Here is a 25,251-nt window from a genome sequence, read left to right as displayed (position 1 = left end):
GGACCCCGGCCCCCCCCCCCCCCGGCAGCTATTATTAACACTAGTTTATACATTAGGAATCAAATAGTGAAAAGCCACCAAGAGAACCAAGAGGTCAGACTGACCAGTGACTGACTACCTTCCTGTGCTGAGGTATTTTTTCCATCCCCTTTCCACTTGTGGGGAAAATATATATTTCAACTTTGTAGCTCCTGCCATTGCAGGGACCTACCCAGAGATGTCTGTGAAGAAATGTCCAGTACTAAGAAGCCCTGAGATCAGCACTGGTTCTTTTGGGGGGGGGAGAGATTTTCGCTATAGGGCACGTGTGCTCGGCTGAGAGAGAGAGACATAGAGACAGAAAGCGAGAAATCACCCCCCAGGGGGGATGGTCACACCGCAATCCCTTCTTCTCCATTCTCCTCTCGGGATCTTGGGCACGCACACACATGCGCCTGGCGTGAGTTTTAAGCCACCGGGTCTGGGATGCGAACCGCGGTCGACTACGTGCGAGTCCAGCGACATAGCCATTATGCTAACTGCTGGTTCCCAGCACTGGGTTTTAATGTGAATTAATGTGAATAAATGCTATCAATCATATTTAACAGGCTTATACTAAGCCTGAGAACACTGATCATCTATACTTGGCTAGATACTTTTGTACAAAAAACGAATTGTATTTAGGCACATTTCTTACTAGATAGAAATTAGTTTGAAAAGCTATTTCTTGAGCCAGCCCATGGCATGGTGGTTAAAGAGCCTGAATCTCATAGCTGACCATTATGTGAGAGTCCTGGAACTGGTAGTTTGAAAAATACATTGTATGTACATGCCCAAAATCCAAAACGAGGGAGAAATGAAGGAGAAGGAACTGCCGCATGACCATCTCCCACAAAGGGTGAGGGGTGGGATGTGCTCCCCCACATCTCTCTCTGGTAAGTTCTCTGGTAAGTGCATGTGCCCTCTACCGAAATCTTTTTAAAAAGCTATTCCTGGGACCAGCAGTTGGAGTAATGGCTATGTCGCTGGACTCCCATTCCCATGTAGTCGACCACAGTTCAAGTCCCAGACCTGGTGGTTTAAACTCACCGGGCGCGTGTACGCCCACGATCCCGAGAAGAGAATGGAAGAGAAGGGACTGCGGCATGGCCATCCCCTTTGGGGGTGATTTCTCACTTTCTGTCTCTCTTTCTGGAGAGCGCAAGCACCCTATAGCAAAAACCTCTCAAAAAGAAAAAAAATAAAAAAGGTATTCCTTTCCCCCACTTAATACAAATGAACTAAAATAACACACGACAAACACAATTCCCACAACATAAGCTTTTACAGAGAGCTCAGAGATGAAGAGCAGCAGCTCTCCCTGCGGCATACCATATGTCTGTGCATCGTATGCATCGTTGCTCTGTTTAATGTGCTCAAATGCATCTGCATCTTCCACCTGGGCCTGGGTCTGCGGCTGGGCTGGCCCCTGCTCAGTGTGGTTGTCTGTATCCACAGTCCTCAGCCTCTTATGCACACGCTCGTTGTGATCACCCATGGAACGTTCATTGTCAGCCTGCCCAGGTTTCCTCTTAAAACCCTGTGGGAAATTCATCAGAGCCTTGAGTGTAATGATAAAGACTCAAAATAACCATAATGTCTACACCTGAGGAGCAGGTTAAGTAAATAGGGTATGTCCACACAAAAATGGAATTCAATGCAGATGTTAAAAGGCAGAGGTTTCTACATATTTATATAGAACAATGTGTATAATATAATTTTACATCTGAAAGACCCGGAAGCAAAGAAATACACGCTCTAACTCATACATATACATTCACACATGACACATATACAGAAAAATACCTCTGAAAGAAAAAACTGGTAGCAGTGAAGGATACTTTGGGTAGCTTAAGGACAAGGATGGGATGTAGGCTTTTAAAGGGATTTTAAAAATATACACTAATTTGTACTATACACATGAATTATGTCCTATTAAAAAACAAACAAAGAAAAATTTTATTTCTAAAGAGCAAAAGTCTATGGACAGCAAAGAATAAAAAGGGATGGTGCTTGGCAGCAGCACACAGCCCCCAGCCCTGGGTTCCATGGCAGGAATAGGGTGAGGTGCAGGGAAGGAGCCCTAAGCACAAGAATCCACTGGGAAAGCCATGGTCCTGGTCTGTTCAGTAAAAGTGCCACATGACTGACAGGACAGCAAGGGCCAGGAATGTGGCATTTTATGAACCACTACGTTTATAGCATCGTTCTCTATGTGCAACCATCGTCTAAGTTTATCTGTAGAATGATAAAAACCTGTGTGTTTTTTCTTGTGTGTTTCTGGGAAGCCAACCGGGCAATGAAGTTGGATTCGTGACCTTCTGCCTGGTTTGCATCTGCAGCTCCACTCCCGTGTTCCTACAAAATCAAGCCATAAAAGAATGAGATAGAGGAAGTTATTGGGATCACCAGCTGTGCACCCTTAAGGTTGTCATTTAACTTAAACTTAACCTTCTTCAAATACAAAGTGAAAATAGAACAAGTACCTATCTCACGGAGCCACTGTGAGGACTTGCAGAAGTAATTAAAGTTCTTAGCACCTAATGGGTGCTGAGAGATAGTGGTGGTGGCGTAATAGGAGTACAACTGGTTGCTGTCACTGGTGAGAAAAATGGGCTTAAAGAGTTGTTGTGTAGTCACCAACGTGACCAGCAGGTCCTCTGACACTCATGCTCTCCACAGCACACCAGCAGCCTAATCGTGGCCACATTAGAACCAGGTCACTACCAACATCACTACCAGGTCAAGGAATGCAGAGCTTGTTTTTTAAATTAAAATGATTAGGAGCTTGGTGATGACCAAAGAAAAGGAGCCATACTGCTGAATGAAGTCTAATTCTACCTTGGAAATGAGGAAGTCAGTCCAAAGAAATGTAAGGCTTATTAAAATGAGTCAGAGTTAGGAACACAGACAAGTCCCCAGTCAAATATATCCGCTGTAACCTTCAAAATGTTTATAGATACAATAGTAACTCAGGATCATTTCCATACTTTTGTTCAAGATTAAATAAACCAACCCTGGATGACTATTAGGTCATCCTGACCCCCTTATTGTAGTTTTTAGCCAATTGCTGCTGTACAAGACCCTCGGCTACACAGCCTTTCAGCCAGCGTAAACCTTTGACCAACAATGATGTAATCTTCCTCCCCATTTATAATGTCTGCCTTCAAAATATCAGTAAAACATATTTAGGGCAACTTGAACCGTGGCACCACACTGCATTCTTCAGATGTGGCCCAAATAAACTGCTTTGCTTTGCATGCTCAGCCTCCCCTTAGGTCAATAGGAACTTTCTGAAACCCAACATGAACGTGATTCTCCCAATGAGAACTACCAGTCTAGTAACTTTTCCTTATCAAGTTCATCACTTAAATACAGGCCGTACTAAATATTCTGGGGTTTGTCCTGAGAGGCATATAAAAATAGGTATATGATCATTTTTTCAAATAGATAATTTTTTACAAGTCAACAATGAAACAAAAAAGAAAATATCACATTTATAAGCCAACAACCACTAAACATAATGTAGTTTCTTCACACACAGAAAAAGGGAGGCAGCCGGCTACGGCAGCAAAGCCCATCACCTCCTTCCCGTGCTCCTTCTCAGGTGCGGCCCCAGCCAGTTCCACAGCTTGCGTGCTCTGCACGTTCTCCACCCCGGTCTGGCCACATGAGGCATGCTCCTTCCTGTCTGTAGCCTCAGGGACCTGCTCCTCTGTGTCCGAGTTCTCCCCTTCTTCCTGCTTCCACAGAGAAATCAAACACAGAATCAAACAACTGGGTGAAGAAAAAAAGTTGAAGGACCTCCACAGCAAGCTCTCCACTCCTCTCAGAGGAAAGACTGCAGGGAGGGATCAACCAGATTCCTTTTTTTGATTTTAAGACACTGGCAGTGCCAACTGGTGATGTATCCTCAAAGATTCAAGGGAGAATAAGTTTAGTGCTCCTCCACACAACCCCAAACTCTCGACTGCCCCAGTCTGCCTGCAGGTGCTCTTTTCTTGTAACCATCATTTTAACATTAAAGAAAAAGAAAACAGCCATCCCATAATACCTGGGGCTGGAAACCTGGCTCAACCTGGATGCCATTCTCTTCACCTTCCTCACTGGCTTCCCTGTCCTTTTCCTCCAGAGACTGCGGCTGCTCCTCTGAGTCTTCTTCAGGATGTTCTGTAGTATCTTGGTCTTGGTCATCAGCACCAGTGTCTTTCTCCTCCCCTTCCATCTTGTCATCCTCACTGGGGCCTTCCTCAGGGTCCTGAGGACCTTGACCTTCACTCTGGTCAGCCTCTGTCTCTTCATTTATGTCCTCACCTTCGTGACTTACTTCTTCAGTGTCCATTGGTTTTTCTTTTATTTCCAAAGGATTCTCTTCTAGAGAGACACCACAAAGAGGTGGATTAGATTTTTTTAAACTTACATGATTTCTTAAACTTGGAGGTAATTATAAGAGTTTTATTATTCTCTAAACCAAGATTGGCAAACTATGGTCCATAGGCCAAATAGATCTTGCCCTCTACATTTGTGTAAACAAAGTTTTAGAAACAGCTGCATTCTTTGGCTTATGTGTGAGTGCACCCCCATCCATTTTGGACTGCCTATGGCTGCTATCACACCACAACAGAACCAAGAATCTGCAATCAAAAGAGCTTAGGGCCTACAAAGCCTAAGGTACTTATTATCTCACACTTTGTAGAAAAAGCTTGTCCAGGATCAGCAGTTGGCATAATGGCTATTTCGCTGGATTGCCATGTAGTCGACAGCAATTCGAGTCCCGGACCTGGTGACTTAAATTCAAGTTGGGTGCGTGTGCATGCGTGCCCAAGATCCTGAGAGGAGAATGGAGGAGAAGGGATTGTGGCGTGGCCATCCCCCCTGGGGGGTGATTTCTTACTTTCTGTCTCTCTTTCTCTTTCTGGCGAGTGCACACGCCCTATCTCAAAAAAAAAAAAAAAAACTTACCCACACTTAAAGAGAGCTTAAGAGTTGTCTAATCACCAATGTGATCAGCAGGTCCTCTGACATTCATGCTCTTTCTACAGCACACCAGCAGCCTGAATTGTGACCATAACAGAACGTGCCACCAGGTCAAGGAATGAAGGACTTGCTTTTTTTTTTTTTTAAGTTAAAATGTTTAGGAACCTGGTGAAAAATGATTTGTAGAAAAAACCTGCCCACCCAGTTCTAAACCCACCTCATATTTTACATATTAATAAAGTCATTTCAACAGTGCATTTTACTAAGAAAAAAAAAAAAAAGACGAAGAAGTAGTAATGGGCTAAAAAATTCCATAAACCAAAACCCATCTAACTATTGGAAAAATTTAGACCAAATAGAAAATAACAGTTTAATGCTCAATTATCATTGCGAATAATTGGTGGATGTGATTCTTTATCAAAATACAACTCACATTCAAAAGGAAACAATCGTATTTAAAAACATTTGTTTATTTTATATGTATCTATGTATACACCCACGCACACACACATATATATTAGAGGGATGTTTGCTATCAGGTGTGTGTGCTCACCAGAGGGACAGAGACAGAAAGTGAGAAATCACTCCCAGAGGGATGGCCATGCTGTAATCCCTTCTCCTCCATTCTCCTCTGGGAATTTTGGGCATGCATGCACATGGCATGTTCTTTCTTTCCTCCCTCTTTTCCTTCTTTCCAATTTGACCAGAGAGGTACTGAGCAAGAGATGGAAAGTGAGAAAGTAAGTCACTGGGTCTGGAACTCAAACTGCGGTCGGCCATGTGGGAGTCCAATGCCCTTAACCACACTACCTGCCAGCCCCAAACTTGAACCACGGTCAACTATGTGGGAGTCCAGCAAGGCCATTACGCTGTCCACCAGTCCCAACATTTTATTTATTAAATGAGCTTTTCTATACTTTGGGCACTTCAGAAATCATTTATTAGCAAAGAGGTTTTTGCCACAAAATACATGCACTTACCGAAAAGAGACAGAGACATTGAGAAATCCCCACCAGGGGGAATGGCCAGACAGTAATCCCTTTTTTCCCATTCTTCTCTTGGGATCTCAGGCGTGTGTGTGTGCGCGCGCGCGCGCACACACACACACACACACACACACACACACACACACACACATACCTGGCGTGATTTTCAAGCTGCCAGGTATGGGACTCAAACTGCAGTCAGCCATGAGGGAGTTCAGTAACATAACCACTATGCCATCTGCTGGCCCCAGTAATTACTTTGCAGTTCATATACCCAATAACCCAAAATCTGAATTTTTTAAGGTACGGAGCTTACTATATTCAGTGCATTTTTAGTTTTTCTAAATATTTTTTAAAAGAAGATTTTGCCTTAGGCCTTAGAGAGACAGAGACAATGAGGATAAATGAGAAATCACCCCCCCCCCTCCAAGGGGGCTGGCCATGCCACAATCCCTTCTCCTCCATTCTCTTCCCAGGATCCTGGGCACACATGCACACGTGCCCAGCATGAGTTTTAAGCCACTGGGTCTGAGACTTGAACTGTGGTCAGACATGTGGGAGTCCAGCAACATAACCACTACACCATTTGCTGGCCCCAGCTGTCCAAATTTTATGCTTGCTTGGTTGCTGGTTTTAAGTCGAAGTCATATCCTAAATTAAATTTTTACATGAATAGTACCTCATTTTTTTTTCCTAATATGTTTTTGTTCCCTACTAATTTCTAAGTGTACAGCTGATTCATCAAACCAAGTGGGGCGAGCTCGTATCCTTCCGACTCGTTAACTAGCATGAACAGGACCTCATGACAAGGCACTACACAATGCTCTATAAGAGACAGCACTCCCTCACAGAGGCACCAGATGGAAAAATGGGTGAGAGACACTAGGTTACTGTCACGTGTAACTGATTCCTTTTGGGACTGATTATTCAGTCTCGTTACCCATTATAATGACTTCGTATTTCAGAATAAATACACAATAACCGAACCCATCACTTCTCTAAAAATCCATACTGGGTTCCTGACAGCCTGAACGCAGGATGTTTCTTTGCCTAAACCTGGGAGATGGGATACATTTTAACGGCAGTGGCGAGACTGAGCTATGAGTGGTAGAACACCACAGAACACAGTAGTGCCCAGAGAGCATAGGAAGTGGAGCAAGAGTGAGAGGTGCCAGTACCTTTCTCTGCTTGTAAGTCTACCCACACAAGAAACACAACAAAGGAAAAGCAAATCATTTCCTCAAGAGAGATTTATGGCCTGGCTATAGCACTGGGCTCATTATGTAGAGAAATTAGTTATTGCTCGTTTTCAGTGCGTTATTTAGGTTTCTAAAAGACATACCTTCTCCATCTTCATTGTCTGTGTCCTCATCACCACTCTTGTTCTCCATGTCAAGGTTCAAGTCATCTGGAAGGTCCAAGGCCTCAGGTTCCGGCAGCTTCTCCTGATTGCCATGGTAGGGGTCTACCTCATTTTCATCATATTCCCTCTTTAGAACAGTGGTAAGAATAGAGAAAAAATAAAAATTTTGAAAGATATAATTCACTGTGCTAGCCTCATAATCTACTAGTTAAGGGAGTTGGATTCTATTTATTTCAGCTGCCTGTGGTTCGAATCCTGGTCCTGGTGGCTTAGAAAATAGCAGGTATGTGTGTGCATGCCAAAATCCCATCAGGATGGAGAAACGGATAAGAAGGGATTCTGGCATGACCATGTCCCACTGCGGGGTACTTCCCCCCCCTAAACCCCCCGGCAAATGCGCATACCCTCTGGTAATTCAAATAACAACAACAACAACAACAATAAAACTAATTCACACTAAATTAGTTCTAAGTATTTGTATTATGCTGAAAAAATGCAATGTCTTGGGACCAGCACATGGCGTAGTGGTTATGTCACTGGACTCACATGTAGTCAACAGCAGATCGAGTCCTGGACCCGGTGGCTTAAAACTCACGCTGGGCACGTGTATGTGTGTGTGTCCCCAAAATTCTGAGAGGACAATGGGAGAGGAGAAATTGTGGTGTGGCCATTCCTCTCACCCCCAGGGGGTGTGATTTCTCACTTTCTGTCTCTCTGATGAGCACATGTGCCCTATAGCAAAAATCTCTGTTTAAAAAAAAAACTGCAATGTCTCTTCCATAAAATTACCTGTGCACATAAACATTTTGATAATATTTTTATTTTAATAATAATATTCTTATATTCATATTGGAATTTCAAGCTTTACTTTCTGTGCAGATTTTCGACGTAAGAGGTATTATGTTACTCAATTCTCAAAGAAATTTTTAACAAGAAATACAGAGAAGGATCACAGGTTATTTAACTTCCAAACTATAGGATGAGCCCACATGGCATGCAGACTACCGCATGATAATCATGCCAGATATTTTATGCCTTCAGACGCTTTGCCAAGCCTGCAGGTGGTGTGGTCATTAAGAAGTCCTGCAGGGCTGGACTTCTACATGGCCAACCATGGTTCGCATCTTGGACCTGGTGGCTTGTTTTTTCACCTTCCCTGGTGAGCACATATGCACTATAGTGAACTTAAAAAAAAAAAAAAAAAGAACAAGAATGAATAAAAAATATTAAGAAAAAGTTTTTTAAAAAAAGAGTCTCTGCTGCACATTTTTCTTAATGCACCAATGGAAGAGGAATCTCTGAATGAGGGGGAAATGTCCTGAGACATCCTAACTATGCAGTGCAGTGGCCCTGGCCTGAAGTCAGGCGGGGTGGGATCAGTTTCAAATCCTCATTACCTCATCTATTTGTTCATTAATTTTTTCTTGGCCTTGTCCACCATCATTAATTTCTGTTTCTTCCTTTTCTTCCTCCTTATGTTGTTGGTTTTTATCTTTGTTTGAATTCCCAGCATCCAAGTTATCATCTTTAGCAACAAGTTCAGAATCTTCCTAATGTCAGAGGAATAAAAAACACAAAATCACACTTAATCCAAGATACTGTTTTCACACGGGTTGTTTCTTCATCCAGCAATGACGAAGCTCTTAGGCCCTCGTAACTTCTGCCTGTTGGGCTGATCCCTTGGAAGTATCCAGCTGAAACAGTGCCATCCGTGGACCTGGAGAGAACAGTCATGGGCCACCAGGTAGCAGCAGCAATCACAGGTGTGTGATCAGTGAGGTAGGTGTGATGAGGGGTACCACTCTGTGCTGCTGCAGTAGACCCCCAGCACTGGAGTTCTCCCAAGCTGGGAGCTGGAGAATTCCAGTGGCCAATCAGAGAACTGATACTGATCATTTGCACTGAGTCTTCTTAACTCCTCTCCTATATAGCACATGGGATGACTCAGGTCAGGCTACTCTTTTAGTTCTAAATACAATCAATGAGATTGCAAATAAAAAAGAAAAGAGAGATGGAACAAAGAGAAGAAAAACAAATACAGAAAAGGAAGACTAGTAAATGACAAGAGTGTTAGGTGGTTAGGAAGATTACCTCCTCTCAGTCTAGGCACATAGGGATGGGGGTGGGGGGGGATCTTTTAATTACCTCATCCATTCCTGGTCCTGTTTCTTCAGTTTTACTGTCTTCTTCCTCCTCATCTTCCTCATCATCGTCATCACCCCAAAGCCTCTCATCTAGTTTGTCAGCTTCCTCACCATTGAGATCGCCCATCTGTTTATCCAGGTCTCCGCCCTCACTATCTGATTTCTCATCATCCTCTTCTGAAAGGGAAGGCACTGAACTTAGTTAGGCAGATCCCCACACTGCCCCAGCCCTGTGTGTGTAAGACAGGCATGGACCCACTCCGTGACAAGCCCCTGCCTGGGATTTACAGCCTGTTCCTCAGAACACCCTTTGGGCAGATGTCTTTAGATCTATTAAAGTAATCTTTTGGTGTCTGGCAAAGTGTGTGGAGGAATGCGGAAGTCTGTAAAGTGTAAACAGACTGGAAGAAGAACGGTGGAACAGCTGTAAAGATGCCTGGTTCTGGTGCTATTAGAGACTCAGCTACCGCACTGGGCTTTAGGTTTTGTATGTGGGAAATAACTGAGTTAGACTAGGTGATTTCCAGGGTCCTTCCCCCTAGTATACTACTTTGATTTTTTTATCCAACGTCTAAAATCAGGTCTAGATCAATTAATAGGAATTTTCTTGTCTGTCTTTGCTCAGAAGCTATGTAGCCAAAGATTATAACCTTATGCTTCTTAAGTCTTTTTGACTCTGAGGTTGGGTTTCATTTCGGCAGGATTTTCTTAGGATAAGGCACCCTGGAATAAGGTATTTTATATCAAATTAAGCTTTGAATAGAAATTGAGGTCAAGAGCTGAATTATGGTACGAACAGATGACAATGACAACATTCTGAAAGAAATCATAGCCTCAAATAACTTTTGATGACAAGGGTAATGTTCGTAAGATGTTAAAGGAAGAAAGCAAACTACAGAACTGCATGTGGTGTGTGTAAATATGTAATAAATGGCAAGAAATGTATCAAAATTAATTTAGTGGTTTGCAGAGTGGAACTCAGGAAAACCTACTTCTTCCCTACATTTTTGTTTTATGTTGTCTATAGCAATCTACTTATTCTCTAACTAGAGAAAAACATTATTTTAAAATCTACTCAGAGTTTGCTTTGCCTGAGAGCCATGCTGTGTCAGGTATCACCTCCTGGCTCTTCAGGGCCTCCCTTTAGAAGGCTACCGAGCCACTGCATCTAGTGCCTGAGGCAGCCAGAGTGTCAGTCAACACCTTGGTGTATTCAAAGAAGAATCTCCAGAACAGACTACAAACTTGTGCCTCAATGGAGCTGGGATGGCCCATGCAGCTGGTGAGGTATTCATCTGCAATTACGCAGAACACCAACTTGGGTCAACAGAAGATAATGGGCTCCTACTGAGTACATATAATTTCCTAGATTTATGTTTGCAAAACCATGAATGCCAGATATTCTCCAACCTTGTTCTTCAAGCTCGCCATCATGCATTTTCCCATCAAAGTCTTCTGACATTTCAATGGCATTATCCTCGCCCTTAATTTCTGATTTTGAGTCAGGATTTTCTTCATGCTTTTCTTGACCCTTCTGAAATGTATCTTCCACCTTCATAAAAAAGCATTAGAAAAAACATAATGAATGATAAATTTACTAATGTTTATTTCAGCTCTAGAATATAAATTCCAGGTTAATGGTTTAAAAAAAAAAAATCTCTGGTAGAGGGAAAAGAACCAACAGAGATAGTCACATGCAGTAATTTATAAAAAATTTGTTTTGCATTTCTGGAGTTAATTTCCACATTATTGTATTTATGATCAGAGAATATGGATTTCTGTTCAATTTTCTTCATAGGAATTATAAAAATAAATTTCAGAAATACTTTAAAAGAATGCTTCATATTGGGAACCAGCAGTTAGTGTACCGGCCATGTTGCTGGACTCCCACGTAGTCGACTCACACCGGGCGCGCGTGCGTGCGTGCCCAAGATCCCGAATGGAGAAGGGATTGCGGCGTGACCATCCCCCCTGGGAGGTGATTTCTCGCTTTCTGTCTCTGTGTCTCTCTCTGTCTGTCTGGCGAGTTGCGGGGGCCCCCCCCCTTTAAAAAAAAAAAAAAAAAAAAAAAAAGAATGCTTCATCTTTTGTAGGATAAAAAAAGATTTATCATCAATCTCATTATATTTGGTTGTCATAAGTGACTTTTTTGGGAACCCAATATCATCCAAATCATTCATATCGATTTTTGTTGCTTTGCGCTCTGAGAGACAGCACCCCTATGTAATGGTATTCACTTTTCCTTAATTTATGTAACCCCATAAAATGTATGTAGTATTTGAGGCAAAAGGATTCATAAGTCTATCTCTGTCATTTTGGTTGATCTCTTTTTCTTAAAATAATTATTTTATTAACTTTATTTATTTATTTTAATTTAATCAGAGAAGGAGAGAGAAAGGAAGTGAAAAAACAAGCCACCAGGTCTGGGGCTTGAGCCTTGGTCGGCCATGTGGGAGTCCAGCACCCTTAACCACCATTTTTTAATACAAAAGTAATAAAAATGTTTGGACCAGCCCATATAGCCTAGTGGTTAATGGCACTAGATCCCACGTGGCCAACCAAAGTTCAAGTCTCAGCCCCAGAGCCTGAAAAACACTGCCTGTACCTGTGTATGCATGACCCAAATCCTAACAAAATGGAAAAGTGGAAGAGAGTATTACAGCATAACCACCCCCTTTAGGAGGGGCTTTCTCCATCCCTCTTCTCTCTATGAGAAGTACATGTACTCTTTGGACATTAAAAATAAATAAGAAAATTTGAGTGTCTCATTAAAATAATTGCAAACAAATCAGCAAATTTCTCATTGCACTATTCTCCAAAACTTCCAAAGAAATTACCACCAGTGACATGCTTGTGTGGATGTGACTTTTATACATGAATAAGGCAACACATACTTAGTAATATAAACGTTATGTATCAATACATGCCTTTCAACATCTTTTTTTTTGGAGAGGTTCCTTTTTTTTTTCTGCTATAGGGCGCATGTGCTCGCCAGACAGACAGAGAGAGACAGAGAGACAGAAAGCGAGAAATCACCCCCCAGGGGGGATGGCCACACCGCAATCCCTTCTCCTCCATTCTCCTCTCGGGATCTTGGGCACGCACGCACACACGCCCGGCGTGAGTTTTAAGCCACCGGGTCCGGAACGCGAATCGCGGTCGACTACGTGGGAGTCCAGCGACATAGCCATTACACTAACTGCTGGTTCCCTCAACATCTTTTTAAACAAAAAAGGGATGATGCATTAAGATTGTTATACAATCTGCTTTTTTTTAAACTTAAAATATATAAGTAGGTATACTTTTATGTTGACACATACAAATGTATCTGATCTTTTAAAATTTTCCCTCCTAATTCTTTGGACAGTTTCACAATTTTACCATTTTATAATTGTGTAGTGAACATCCTATATAGCCAGACATATATCCTCACATACCTATTTATATTTGACCCTTCCTAACATTTCCATAAGAAAACATGAAATTATTGGGTCAAAGAATATACAGAATTTACAGACCAGCAGTTGGCGTAATGGCTGTGTCGCTAGACTCCCATGTAGTTGACCGCGGTTTGAGTCCTGGACCTGGTGGCTTAAACTCACACCGGATGCGTGTGCATGTGTGCCCAAGATCCCAAGAAGAGAATGGAGGAGAAGGGATTGCGGCATGGCCATCCTCCTTGGGGGTGGTGGTGGTGGTGGTGGTAGTGATTTCTTGCTTTCTGTCTCTGTCTTCCTGGTGAGCACATGCACCCTGTAGTAAAAACCTCTCCAAAAGAAAAAAAAAGGAATGTACAGAATTTAAATTTTAGCAGTGGACCAAATCAAAATCCTAACAAAATGGAAAAGTGGAAGAGAGTATTACAGCATAACCACCCCCTTTAGGAGGGGCTTTCTCCATCCCTCTTCTCTCTATGAGAAGTACATGTACTCTTTGGACATTAAAAATAAATAAGAAAATTTGAGTGTCTCATTAAAATAATTGCAAACAAATCAGCAAATTTCTCATTGCACTATTCTCCAAAACTTCCAAAGAAATTACCACCAGTGACATGCTTGTGTGGATGTGACTTTTATACATGAATAAGGCAACACATACTTAGTAATATAAACGTTATGTATCAATACATGCCTTTCAACATCTTTTTTTTTGGAGAGGTTCCTTTTTTTTTTCTGCTATAGGGCGCATGTGCTCGCCAGACAGACAGAGAGAGACAGAGAGACAGAAAGCGAGAAATCACCCCCCAGGGGGGATGGCCACACCGCAATCCCTTCTCCTCCATTCTCCTCTCGGGATCTTGGGCACGCACGCACACACGCCCGGCGTGAGTTTTAAGCCACCGGGTCCGGAACGCGAATCGCGGTCGACTACGTGGGAGTCCAGCGACATAGCCATTACACTAACTGCTGGTTCCCTCAACATCTTTTTAAACAAAAAAGGGATGATGCATTAAGATTGTTATACAATCTGCTTTTTTTTAAACTTAAAATATATAAGTAGGTATACTTTTATGTTGACACATACAAATGTATCTGATCTTTTAAAATTTTCCCTCCTAATTCTTTGGACAGTTTCACAATTTTACCATTTTATAATTGTGTAGTGAACATCCTATATAGCCAGACATATATCCTCACATACCTATTTATATTTGACCCTTCCTAACATTTCCATAAGAAAACATGAAATTATTGGGTCAAAGAATATACAGAATTTACAGACCAGCAGTTGGCGTAATGGCTGTGTCGCTAGACTCCCATGTAGTTGACCGCGGTTTGAGTCCTGGACCTGGTGGCTTAAACTCACACCGGATGCGTGTGCATGTGTGCCCAAGATCCCAAGAAGAGAATGGAGGAGAAGGGATTGCGGCATGGCCATCCTCCTTGGGGGTGGTGGTGGTGGTGGTGGTAGTGATTTCTTGCTTTCTGTCTCTGTCTTCCTGGTGAGCACATGCACCCTGTAGTAAAAACCTCTCCAAAAGAAAAAAAAAGGAATGTACAGAATTTAAATTTTAGCAGTGGACCAAATCATTCTGGTAGCTTGGAAAGCGAGAAATCACCCCCAGGGGTATGGCCACACCACAATCCCTTCTCCTCCATTCTCCTCTCGGGATCTTGGGCACGCACGCACACGCGCCCGGCGTGAGTTTAAGCCACCGGGTCTGGGACTTGAACCGCGGTTGACTACATGGGAGTCCAGCGACATAGCCATTACGCTAACTGCTGGTCCCTGAGGATTCTATCTTTAAAAAAAAAAAACCTAAGTATTCTGATTTTCATGCTAGAAAATGACAGTATGTTTTAAAAATAATTATTTTTAAAATTTATTATTATCTTTAAATTTGCTATAGAGCTTATATGATCACCAGAGAGAGAGAGAGGGAAAGTGAGAAAGGAAGCCACCAGGTTCAGGACTAGAACCATGGTGGGCCTTGTAAGAGTCCAGTGCTTCAACCACCACACCACCTGCTGGCCCCAGGATTCTATCATTTTTTACTTTATTTTCCATTAGGAAAGTAGTAAATTCTGATTGTGTTAAATTTGAGAAATAGAGAAAACCCAAATTAATTATAGCAACAAATGATTAGACAGAGCTCTAGCACATAAACACTAGCATTACTCTTTTGGTTTTATATTTCCATCCAGTTTTATTTGCAAGGAAGAGAAGTTTGAATTGATTTGTTCCTTCATTTTTTTTTTTTAAAATAGTTGCAACCATACCTAAAATAATCACCCTAAATGAGATAAGCATTTTAAAGAGTAATCCAACAATCTTAGTCCATGGCATCTGGCATCTCAGTTCAAAAGCATTCTTGATTCTAACCAAAAAAGGATATAGATAAAAAATTTAAATGTGTCTTAGAGACATATGCCAAAACTGTTTAATAAAAAACTTTGGCATTATTGTGTAATGCAAATATCACTTAAAATAGCCAAGCTTAGGCCAGGTAAGGTTGAACACTGTACATAGGGAAGTGTATCTCATGTGGCTGACTGCAGATCAAATCCGAGATTTGACAGCTTGAAAAACATACCAGAAATGTGTGTGCATGTGCCCCAAATCCTGACGGAATAGAAAAATGGAGGAAAAAGGATGACAGTGTGACAGTGCCCCACTGGAGGATGGTTTCTTTTGGAGAACACATGTGTCCTTTGTCAATGGTATTCTACCCTTAAAAATACCCTATAGAAAATCTTTGGTAAATGCCTCCCCATTCAGAGAAAAAGTTGTAAATATCATTCCCTCCAAGATTACAGCCATAGCCAATGACTGAGTTGTGAAGTTCCTTTTCATGTTTGTTTGTTTTAAAGAGATTGTTATAGGTCGAGTGCACTCACCATAGAGACAGAAAGTAAAAAACCAGCCCTTGGGAAGACAGCCACACCGCAATCCCTTCTCCTCCACTCTCCTCTTGGGTGGGAGCTTGGGCACGCATGCACACGTGCCTGGTATGAGTTTTAAGCCATCAGATCCAGGACCCAAACCTCAGTTGACTACATGGGAGTCCAGCGATGTAACCATTATGACATCTGCCTGTCCCCCTTCCTATGGTTTTTAAACTTCTTGTTTCTACCCAGTGCCCAAGTGTGAAAATTCCTAGGGCTCCATAAATCAGTTCAAAAACCATTAACCCAATAAAACTGATCTGTGTGATTTACATATGGAAAAGAAAGAAGAAAGGGTGTTAGCATCTGTAAAATATTTCTATTTCACACATGAAATAAAGACCATACCTGTTCTTCATTTTCTATCTGGTCACTCACATCCTTCATGCCCTCACCTTCTCCAATTCCACCTCCCTCATAGTCATGGAACTCAGTTGCTCCCTCTCCTGCTGAGTCTTCCATAAATTCTTTGGGCAAGCAAAATCCCTTGGGGGAAAAAAAAGATGGAGTTGGAAGTTAAGCACAAGAGCAATTTAAGAAAGGATTTCCAGTCCTGGCACAGCGGTAAAATTTTAAACAAATGCTTAATTCTTTTCCTAGCTCAGTATCTTAAATCTGTTGGAGGTAGAGTAGATCACTGACATTCTTTTCCTTCTTGGTAGTAACAATTACTCTGTGGTTCATAGCTTGAAATCATATTTAGTATATGAGGTCTTGACTTTGGAAAAGCCTCTGGCACGTGGTAATCTGTCACTCTGCTAGTCACAGCTCTGGATGAACTTTATTAGAAGGATGGTATCTAAGAGCAAACACATCATTGAGCAAGGGCAGAAATGAACTCTACAAAGAGGAACACAGGCACAGTAACAGTCATGATGTTTTAACAAAACTGTGTTTCATATCAAAATAAAGTCTGAAAACAATAACACTACAGCTCATAGGACAGAATAGAGAAAGCAGTAGCAGAAACTAGTGGCTTTTTATCAGAGATTTCAATTTTATAAAAGAAATACATGTTATCAAGATATCTGGCAATCTAAAGAAAAGAATGTACTAAAAAGTAAGCTGCCAATTAACAAGGAATTCGGATTCAAAACCACTGAACACTGATTGTGACTTGATTACACAGAATCAGCTTTCTGTACATTCCAATGTGCTCATTGCAATCCAGACCTATTATCTTAGCACTGTGTGTAACCTGCTTTCAAGTTCCCTTACACAAAACTTAGAAAAGGTGTGGATATAATCTTGATACTTAAAAAAAATAAAGACATACTTACTTTCCTATGCATTCTCGACAAGTCCAATGGACAATACGTTTTGGCTAACTTAGTTTTTCCACTGAGCCATATTCTACTAAGAGATGTGTTTAGTTGTAGGCAGAAGAATGAGACCACACAGGAAGGAGACTCAGATGCCCTTCTCAGGACACATGCCTGGGATAGTCACTGAGCTCCCAGCATGCTATCAGAGTCCCCGTGCCCTCACCCCAAAAAGACACATGAGCCTAACGATCCGAAGTCATTCTCGAGCCTATCAGACGAGAGTGACCATACCAATGGGCAAATAAGGCTGACCCCCTCCTTAAGGCGCCCTTCTAGACACTCACTATCCTGCCACTGTCCACTGCACACATCGTCTCTGCATACACGATGACGGGACGTAAGACTGGCTCGTCCCAGGAGACAAACCCGAGAGCCGTTCATTTACTTATTACTCGACACACACATTTGACCTTTACATCTGAGGTATGTCTCCCACTTCTTATCCTTTTCCCATTTCAGACTCAGAACTAAGAACTCTTACATGTTTATGAGAAGCCCAGACCCCCATCTTCAGTTTGCAATCTCGTATCTTTTAAGTGAATCTCATCTGTATTGTAGAGATATAGAGAAAATCTTAAGACTACTGAGGGAGAGAAAAAAAAAGACTTAAATATTCGATTGAAGGACAGCATCACAAAAAATACTAAGGAGAGTAGGCAGATCACATTTTACAAGTAAGGAAATTGCAGCTCGGAGAGGTTACGTGACTCACTCAGAATGCAACAATACCTCTACAACTGGACCTGGCACACCTGTAGGGTCTATTAGATTTTACTGTCCCTAAATTACAAGGCCAGGGTCTACAAGCTTAGTGTTCAAGCCAGTGGGTACCTGGCTAAATAGACAAAGGACTTTCCTATTGAAGAAAATTCTTCCTCTGAATACTGAAAGCCCTATTATAATTTAATAGTTATATAAATAACTCAAAGGAAACATAGTAAGTAGTCTTTAAGATGTCTCGCAGAAGTCTAGCTCAAGTTATCTGAAGATTTCAGTTGGAGATGGGGAACAGAAGGGTGTGTTAGTTAGAAAGCAGCAGCCTTTGGGGACCAGGGAACTCAGTGGTGTGGGGTGTGCAGGTTCTAAGACTTTAGTGTAAACAGATTTATTAAAAGGGGGCCAGACAAAGCTTTAAAGAATTCACAGAAGAACAAATCACTTCCTACCATTGGTGATGTCCAGAATGAAAGTCCGTCAAACCAAACACTATCGGATATAGAATGTCTGTGTTCCTGTTCCCTCCCCCAGTGCTCCATGTGAATAGTTCTTACCTTCTGGGCAAGCTCTGTAAAGAGCTGAGCAAGTACAGAGAGCAGCTTTGCGGTGCTACGGTGAGTTGCCAAAGACATGGTCAGGAAGAAGAAGATGAGGTCCGCGTAGCTGGAGAGCACAGGCACCAGGCGCACCAGCAAGCAACAAGACTGGCTGAAGAACTGGGGGCATAACAAACCACAAGGCCTGTTCACACTGTTTAATGGGTTCCAGGTGCCCAAGAGGTGAGAAAAATGTCTGGAACTAGGTAGTAGCGACAGCTACATGATATTGTGAATGTACTGATATCACCAACAGGAAGCTGTTCATGTTTTTATGCCCCTACTCCAAACCAACTCACTCAGATTGCTTCCTGATTCACACAAACCCTCACGAAGGGCACTTTTAAATTGCCAATTAACTGAAGTCTCATTTAGTTAACAAGGTTGTTCTTAGAAATGAAATATTTATAAATAAATTCTATTGGGAAATCAAAGTTGACCCTACAGGCAATGCAATAGAGAATATCCTAATAAATCAGTTGTTCCTTGCCTTCCTATGGAGACTACAATGTCTTACTCTACTGGTTTACAGCGGGAATGGAGTTTGTAGACGATGGGCATTAGGCCTCGCTCTGCAAAGTCTGGCCATAGAGTTTACTATAAACAGCTGAGATTCTTAGGTGATGGGCACTGAGGTCTGCTCTGGGACCATTCACAAGGAGCAAGATGAAGCCCATTACACCTCTGCTCAGCCCAATCTGAAGAGCCAAGAGCATGTAAAGAACAGGTGATTACCGTGTGCTTTGCTGCTGTGCCATCCTCACCATACGATTTCAGCCTTTCCAGCAGCTCCGAGATGGTGGAAATAATTTTTTGCACATGCAAAGTGCTCACGTCGGCCCAAAAGTCATCCTCTAAGAGTTTTGTTAGATGTCCCGGTTGCAGTCTCTCAAAGTCTGCTGCCTCTTTTGTTCACAGAAGACAACACCACGGTGAATAACCAAAAATAAATACTATCATCTCTATTCATGCAATCTATTCCTAATATCTACCCTTAATTGGCCACAGAAATATGTCATCAAAGGAGAAAATAAATCAAGCTTAACACTAATCTTTGCCTGATTTTGGACATACCTTCCTTGTCTGGAGGTCTTGTCTGGTCAGTATTCTCTGGTTTCTCACTGTTTCTGCCTGTTAAGTTCTGAACGGCACAGAGGATGGCTCGGACGGCCGTTTCTATTTGCTCTGAAAAGTCTTCCACAAACCTTTCATCCAATATTTGGTTTCCTAGTAAGTCATGTCATGCAAAACAAAGAAAAAACTTGCTCGGATGCCTCTGGAAATCATTAACAATATTCTCTGTTATTTTAACCAAGGACTACCTGTTAAGTGCCTACTATGGGTAAGCTATTGTGTGGAGCTGTGCTGGCTACACAGTAACACAAATCCCTTTCCTAGATAAACCTACAAGCTTATTGTCTTATATTAAAACAGTTTTGCTAAAAGAATGTGCAAGTATGAATACAGTTAAGATGGTATGTATACCAACTTAGTCCAAATATCAGCCCTAAGCTTTCCCAGTCTAAGAGGAAATTATAGCAGACGAGAGAATCTGTGCTGCCTACTGCACCATGTGTGCTATGAAGTATGTGACATGACCACAGTCCAAATGCAAGGCACTCGAACAAATGAGGCGCAGACAGTTCAGAACCATGCTCCTCTCCCTTAGAAGGCTGGACAGGTACCTCTAGAACAAAACATTGTGTCTGGGTAATACAGACTTAAATCTGCACAACACTTCAAAGCTAGACTTTTCCTCCCTTACTGAACAGCAGTCCTTACCTTCTTGGCTGCTTGCAGTGAGCAGATGTGTCTTCCAGGTAGTAAAGTCATCCATGGCTTTAGTGATTTCTGTTCTTACATATTCCAGGCTTTCAACTAATGCCATTTGTGAGTCTGTTTGCTCAACCTCCATCCCTGGAAGAAGGAACAAGGACTCTAGGCCTTGCAAATGAGCTGACATCTGGAGCAGGCAACTCAGCCCAGAAGAGCAAACTTCAAAATCTTTCCTGCAACAGAAATGCCAGAATGGTGAAAAGAAGGGGCTCTCTCTCTCTCTCTCTCTCTCTCTCTCTCTCTCTCACACACACACACACACACACACCTCCCTCCAACCACTAAAATGTGAGCAGGACAAAATGCACTGTTACTTAAGGTTTACAGCTACACATATGCCACACTGTGCTATGAAGGTCCACCAAATAACAGCTGCAGAATAATTCTTTTCACAATTTTATCTCCTGATTAAACACCCAAGTACACAGAGAAGGATAAAGACACAGACGCACTCACCAAGAATGAAAGAGAGTCTCGCAAGACTGCTGTCTGATTTTGTCAACTTCGGCTTTCACTGTTTTAGTGGTCTCCAGCATCTCTGTTAATTTCATAGTTGACTGTTGCCAAAGCTGACCCTCTTTCCGCATCCGGCAAACAGAGGGCAGCTGACTTTCAGGTACTGGGGATGGGTAGCTCAGATCGGAGGGAAGGAGGTCCAACAGTGCTCCAGAAAGCTGTCCCTTGGTGAGTTCTGTTCCTTCTGGGTGGGTGGCAGAAGGCTGACCATCCACCTGGGCACTGCCATGGCCTGAAGCCAGCCCCGCACTGGGGCAGCACTGGAGGAGCCAGGAGAGCTGCTGGAGCAGGATTTGGCTCTGCATGGCCAGGTGCTGCAGCCGCTCTGTCCACTGCTGCATGCCGTCCTGAGGGGGAAAGGCCACGGGGTAGACCAGGGGCCCCGTCAGTCTGCTGTGTATCTCCTGCACGCAGCTGAGGAGGTTCCTACGCAGAGAAATCCACACAGAAAACAATGGCATCTTACCATGTCAACATGTAGTTTTTCACTAATTTATGTCTGTTTCTGAACAAGCATGACCTCTTTCACGTAATCAAGAAGGAAGGCTCTCCCAGAAAGGTAAACAGTCTGTCAAAATGCTTCTCCAAATACATCCTCAGCATTTCAGGGAAGGTATCAAAATTCACTGCTTATTACCTGACCCTTAGCACCTTTTCACATCCAATACAAGCACACGCTACAGTGATCTAAACTATTATCATCTAGTAACTGTACTGCACGGTGCTACATAAACCCTAATGAATGGAGTCAAAATTCGCTGAATTCAAAATGAATAGTCTGGAAATACTGTCTCTTAGCCAAGAACACACTCAGCAGATGATGGAAGCCTTCCTAACTAGCCTCATCTTCTAATTACATGTTTCCACTGAGGAACATCCATGTACAGCTCAGTAAATTGCCACTTTGGGATCCTCAAAGCCTAAGAGCATCAAACTCAAATATGATCTGTGCCAGAGACTGGGATGCCCAGTTCTATGAACACAACTATTTCTATAGCCCACACAGACTTTCAGCAACAAATGTCTTCATTCCTACCCTGGTGTAGTTCACTCATGACAGTTTTTGCAAACTTAGCCCTGAACACATTCCTTAGACCTTATCCTCCCCAAGGTATGGCCAAAGCACTGGGGAAAGAGGGAGGACTCAGGCTTATCACCAGAAGTAAGAGGAAGAGCAGGAGAAACCCACATGCTTCCTTGGGCCTCAAATTCATTTCACACCAAGAGCAAGTCTTAGTCCTGTCACCACAGGCAGCAAGTCTGAGCTGACTTGTACAGTTCTTCCTAGGGTAGGCCATAAACTCGACCAATCAACTGATACCTGAGGATAATCCACTGCTCAGTGAGCGTGGTCAGGGAGCGCCGCTGACAGATGAGCATCTTCATCAAATGGGCCGAGAACCCTCTACATCGCTCCACGTTGCCTATGCCCATCTCCTGGCAGAGGGAGAAGGAAAAGCACATTGAAGGCATGGCTGGAAACCACCACCCATCGAGGCTCCCTAGGAAGCTGTTTCATAGAATAGTCTCTCCTGGGGAAGAGTTCCTAGCTTACAAAAGCTTTAGAGGTGCTGCATACTAGAGGCCATGCATTCATCTTTCTGAGCACTGGTTCTCAGATTAGGATTTCACAAAGCATTGATAGTCCATCAACAGGAACTAGGGTTAGCACCAAAAATAGATACAGTGGTCTTCCCTCAAGTCACAAAGAGAAAAAAAGATTGGAAGAGAGAATTCTCAATTTGAAGTTTGTCTTCCATAATTATTCTTTTTTTTTTTAAAGTAATTGAATTATTTTATTGAACTTTATTTTATCTATTTATTCAGACACACACACACAGAAAGTGAGAAAGCAAGCCACCAGGCCAGGTCTGGGACTCAAACCACGGTCGGCCATGTGGGAGTCCAGCACCCTTAACCACCACACCACCTGCTGGCCCCCTTCCATAATTATTCTTACAGATTTGGTTCTGCTGGCAGGTGTCCATAACAGAACTTATTATAGGATGGTCTCTGACTCAGCATAAAATTACACTGATTTATATTTTAAGTGTAGTAATATTCCACAAAAAGCTCCATCATTTCCAGTAACCGGGTGTTACAACTTGACAAGGTCTGAGAATGCTGCCCTGGGATGAACAGGAGTTTCCCTTGGGTCCCTGCAGTTCTCATGGTCTATCATCCTACCTTGGCGGGACTTGCTAGGGCTGCATTAAGCCTAGCATGCCGTGCAAGAGAGCGATAAAAGTACTTCTGGCACCCATCCCACGAAGATGAGATTTCTGTAAGCAGCCTAGAAAAGAAATCAACATGATGAGAACCACAGTCTTCCACCCCAGATCCTGAAGACTCAGAAACTGATTTATCTGGCCACAAACAAAAGCCACCAGTCTTAAGTGTTCATTTCAACGAGGACTGATTCTCTCTGGCACTCATCAGTCCTTTATACACATGATGTATTGTGTACTTAGCACTGGAAGCATATATAATAAATTATGCTGGAGGATATAAATTATGATGACAATATGGTTTCCTCAGTGAAATCTTTATAACTATCTTGACAGTGGAAGCTAGGGTTCATAAATTCTGATACCACCAGGGGTAGGAAGAAAGCATAAATGATTAAAGACAGCCAAGAATAAAATGATTCACAATGACTGGTGAGGACCAAAGTAAACTTAAAAACAGGAATCCTGTCAAAAGGTGGGAGAGCTATTCAGTTATAGCCAAATGGGAATGTGAGCCCCCCTGACAGATGTTACTAAAAAACTGAAAATCCAGAATGCTTATATAAATGTTCCCTTTGTACAATGTTATGCTGAATTCAAATTTAGCGCCCTGGGAGGGTCACTGAGCAAAAACCACACCGTGTACTATACCCAGCTCATACAAATCATCAGATACAAACCCCTCTGGGACCAGCAGTTAGTGTAATGGCTATGTTGCTGGACTCTCATGTAGTCGACCATGATTCAAGTCCTGGACCCGGTGGCTTAAACTCACACCGGGCATGTATGTGTGCGTGCCCAAGATCCTCAGAGAAGAATGGAGAAGAAGAGATTGTGGCATGGCCATCCCCCCTGGGGAGTGATTTCTTGCTTTCTGTCTCTCTGGCGAGCATACATGCCCTGTAGCAAAAACGTCTCCCCCCAAAAAAAGAAACAAACAAACAAACCCCTCTGCCATGGATATTAACACAGAGGTAGCTCTTCTGCCAAAGTTCATGGCCTCTCCAACTCAATAAGGAATCAGAACTTACTAGGTATGTGGACATATAAGGCAGCTAAAAATGTAGCCATGCTCTCACAGATTTCCACCTGTACATGGAAATCAAATGAGCAGACCTCAGGAAAATCAAAGGAAAGAAAAAAAAGGAATGGAAGGAGAGGTAAATGCAAGAGAGAAAGGGAAGAAAAGGGAAGAAGAAAATGAACACTGACTGGATGGTCACCATGTGCCAGTTTCTATAAATGTATCTTTCATGAATCTTTACAATTCTGCCAGGAGGTACTTCCATCCCCTTTCTGGCAATGAGAACACGAAGGCTTACTGCGCATGCTCTACTTGTAACTTAAAAAGCAACAAACCTAGAATCAGCCTCCTGAGTGCTGACTATGGACAACGCGCTCCGGAGGTCTAACGGGTGAAGATGAAGCATCTCTTGAGGATTTTTTGAACGAGCCCAGGCAAGGCCTTTGCGGTATGACAAACCTAGGGAATAAACAGTGTGCATCTGAGCAAAGAAACTCAGGCAAGAATGAGTACACTCCCCTTTACCCTGCTAGTCAAAGCAAAGTCCTCTGAATAGCATCACTTGGGAACCTGCCAGAAATGCAGACTCTAGGGCCCTGGCCCACACCAGCTAAAACAAGATCTGTGTCTGCACGTCAGCAAGCTCCCCAGGTGATTCCTACGTTCATTAAAGTCTAAGCAGCACTATGCTATGTTGGAAGGATGAGTGCTGTCAACATATGGTGATGGAAATAAAAAACACTAATTCTAAGACAGTTCATTACAAAACTGATAATATTTAGAAATCATGATTGGTCACCACAGCACCTCCCTACAGGTGACTAAAACTCTTAGAATGGCATTTCAAAATCTGGATCGTATGTCTCTAGAATTTCCTCCCAAATCACCCATGTTTTTTTCTTCCCTAAAAGTTATTGTTGGGATGTCACTGGATTCCCATGTAGTCAACCGCAGTTCGAGTCCCGGACCCGGTGGCTTAAACTCACGCCAGGCGTGTGTGCCCAAGATCCCAAGAGGAGAATGGAGGAGAAGGGATTGTGGTGTGGCCATCCCCCCCCCCGGGGGGGGTGATTTCTCACTTTCTATCTCTCTGTCTCTCTCTGTCTTTCTGGCAAGCACACGGCACCCTATAGTG

At 42.6% G+C, this 25,251-nt stretch overlaps 1 protein-coding gene and 1 long non-coding RNA gene across 3 annotated transcripts in view; one reads left to right on the top strand and one right to left on the bottom strand.

Annotated features, from left to right (window-relative positions):
* Window positions 1–25,251, bottom strand: part of MDN1 (midasin AAA ATPase 1) — a 188,372-nt gene that overhangs the window by 17,225 nt on the left and 145,896 nt on the right. The window contains 17 exon segments of the mRNA XM_006156121.3: window positions 1,351–1,558; window positions 2,275–2,376; window positions 3,603–3,761; window positions 4,073–4,392; window positions 7,324–7,471; window positions 8,742–8,894; window positions 9,490–9,665; window positions 10,899–11,040; window positions 16,223–16,360; window positions 18,471–18,632; window positions 19,248–19,417; window positions 19,587–19,739; window positions 20,295–20,521; window positions 20,805–21,290; window positions 22,186–22,301; window positions 23,052–23,157; window positions 24,452–24,575. Of these exon segments, the coding sequence (XP_006156183.1) occupies window positions 1,351–1,558; window positions 2,275–2,376; window positions 3,603–3,761; window positions 4,073–4,392; window positions 7,324–7,471; window positions 8,742–8,894; window positions 9,490–9,665; window positions 10,899–11,040; window positions 16,223–16,360; window positions 18,471–18,632; window positions 19,248–19,417; window positions 19,587–19,739; window positions 20,295–20,521; window positions 20,805–21,290; window positions 22,186–22,301; window positions 23,052–23,157; window positions 24,452–24,575 (3,090 nt within the window).
* Window positions 1–25,251, top strand: part of LOC114009181 (uncharacterized) — a 33,502-nt gene that overhangs the window by 3,098 nt on the left and 5,153 nt on the right. The window contains exons 1-2 of one of the 2 annotated variants that reach the window (XR_003550641.1): window positions 7,376–7,438; window positions 8,974–9,107. This is a non-coding gene — a long non-coding RNA (uncharacterized LOC114009181). Of the gene's footprint in view, window positions 1–7,375; window positions 7,439–8,973; window positions 9,108–25,251 lie in introns of those variants that run through there. The other variant, XR_003550640.1, reaches the window with a different exon arrangement.

This window comes from Tupaia chinensis, unplaced genomic scaffold (genome assembly GCF_000334495.1).
Source record: "Tupaia chinensis unplaced genomic scaffold, TupChi_1.0 Scaffold000478_3, whole genome shotgun sequence".
NCBI lineage: Eukaryota > Metazoa > Chordata > Mammalia > Scandentia > Tupaiidae > Tupaia > Tupaia belangeri.
Note: the sequence above shows the minus strand (reverse complement) of the source record. Positions and strands in the feature narration are given on the sequence as shown.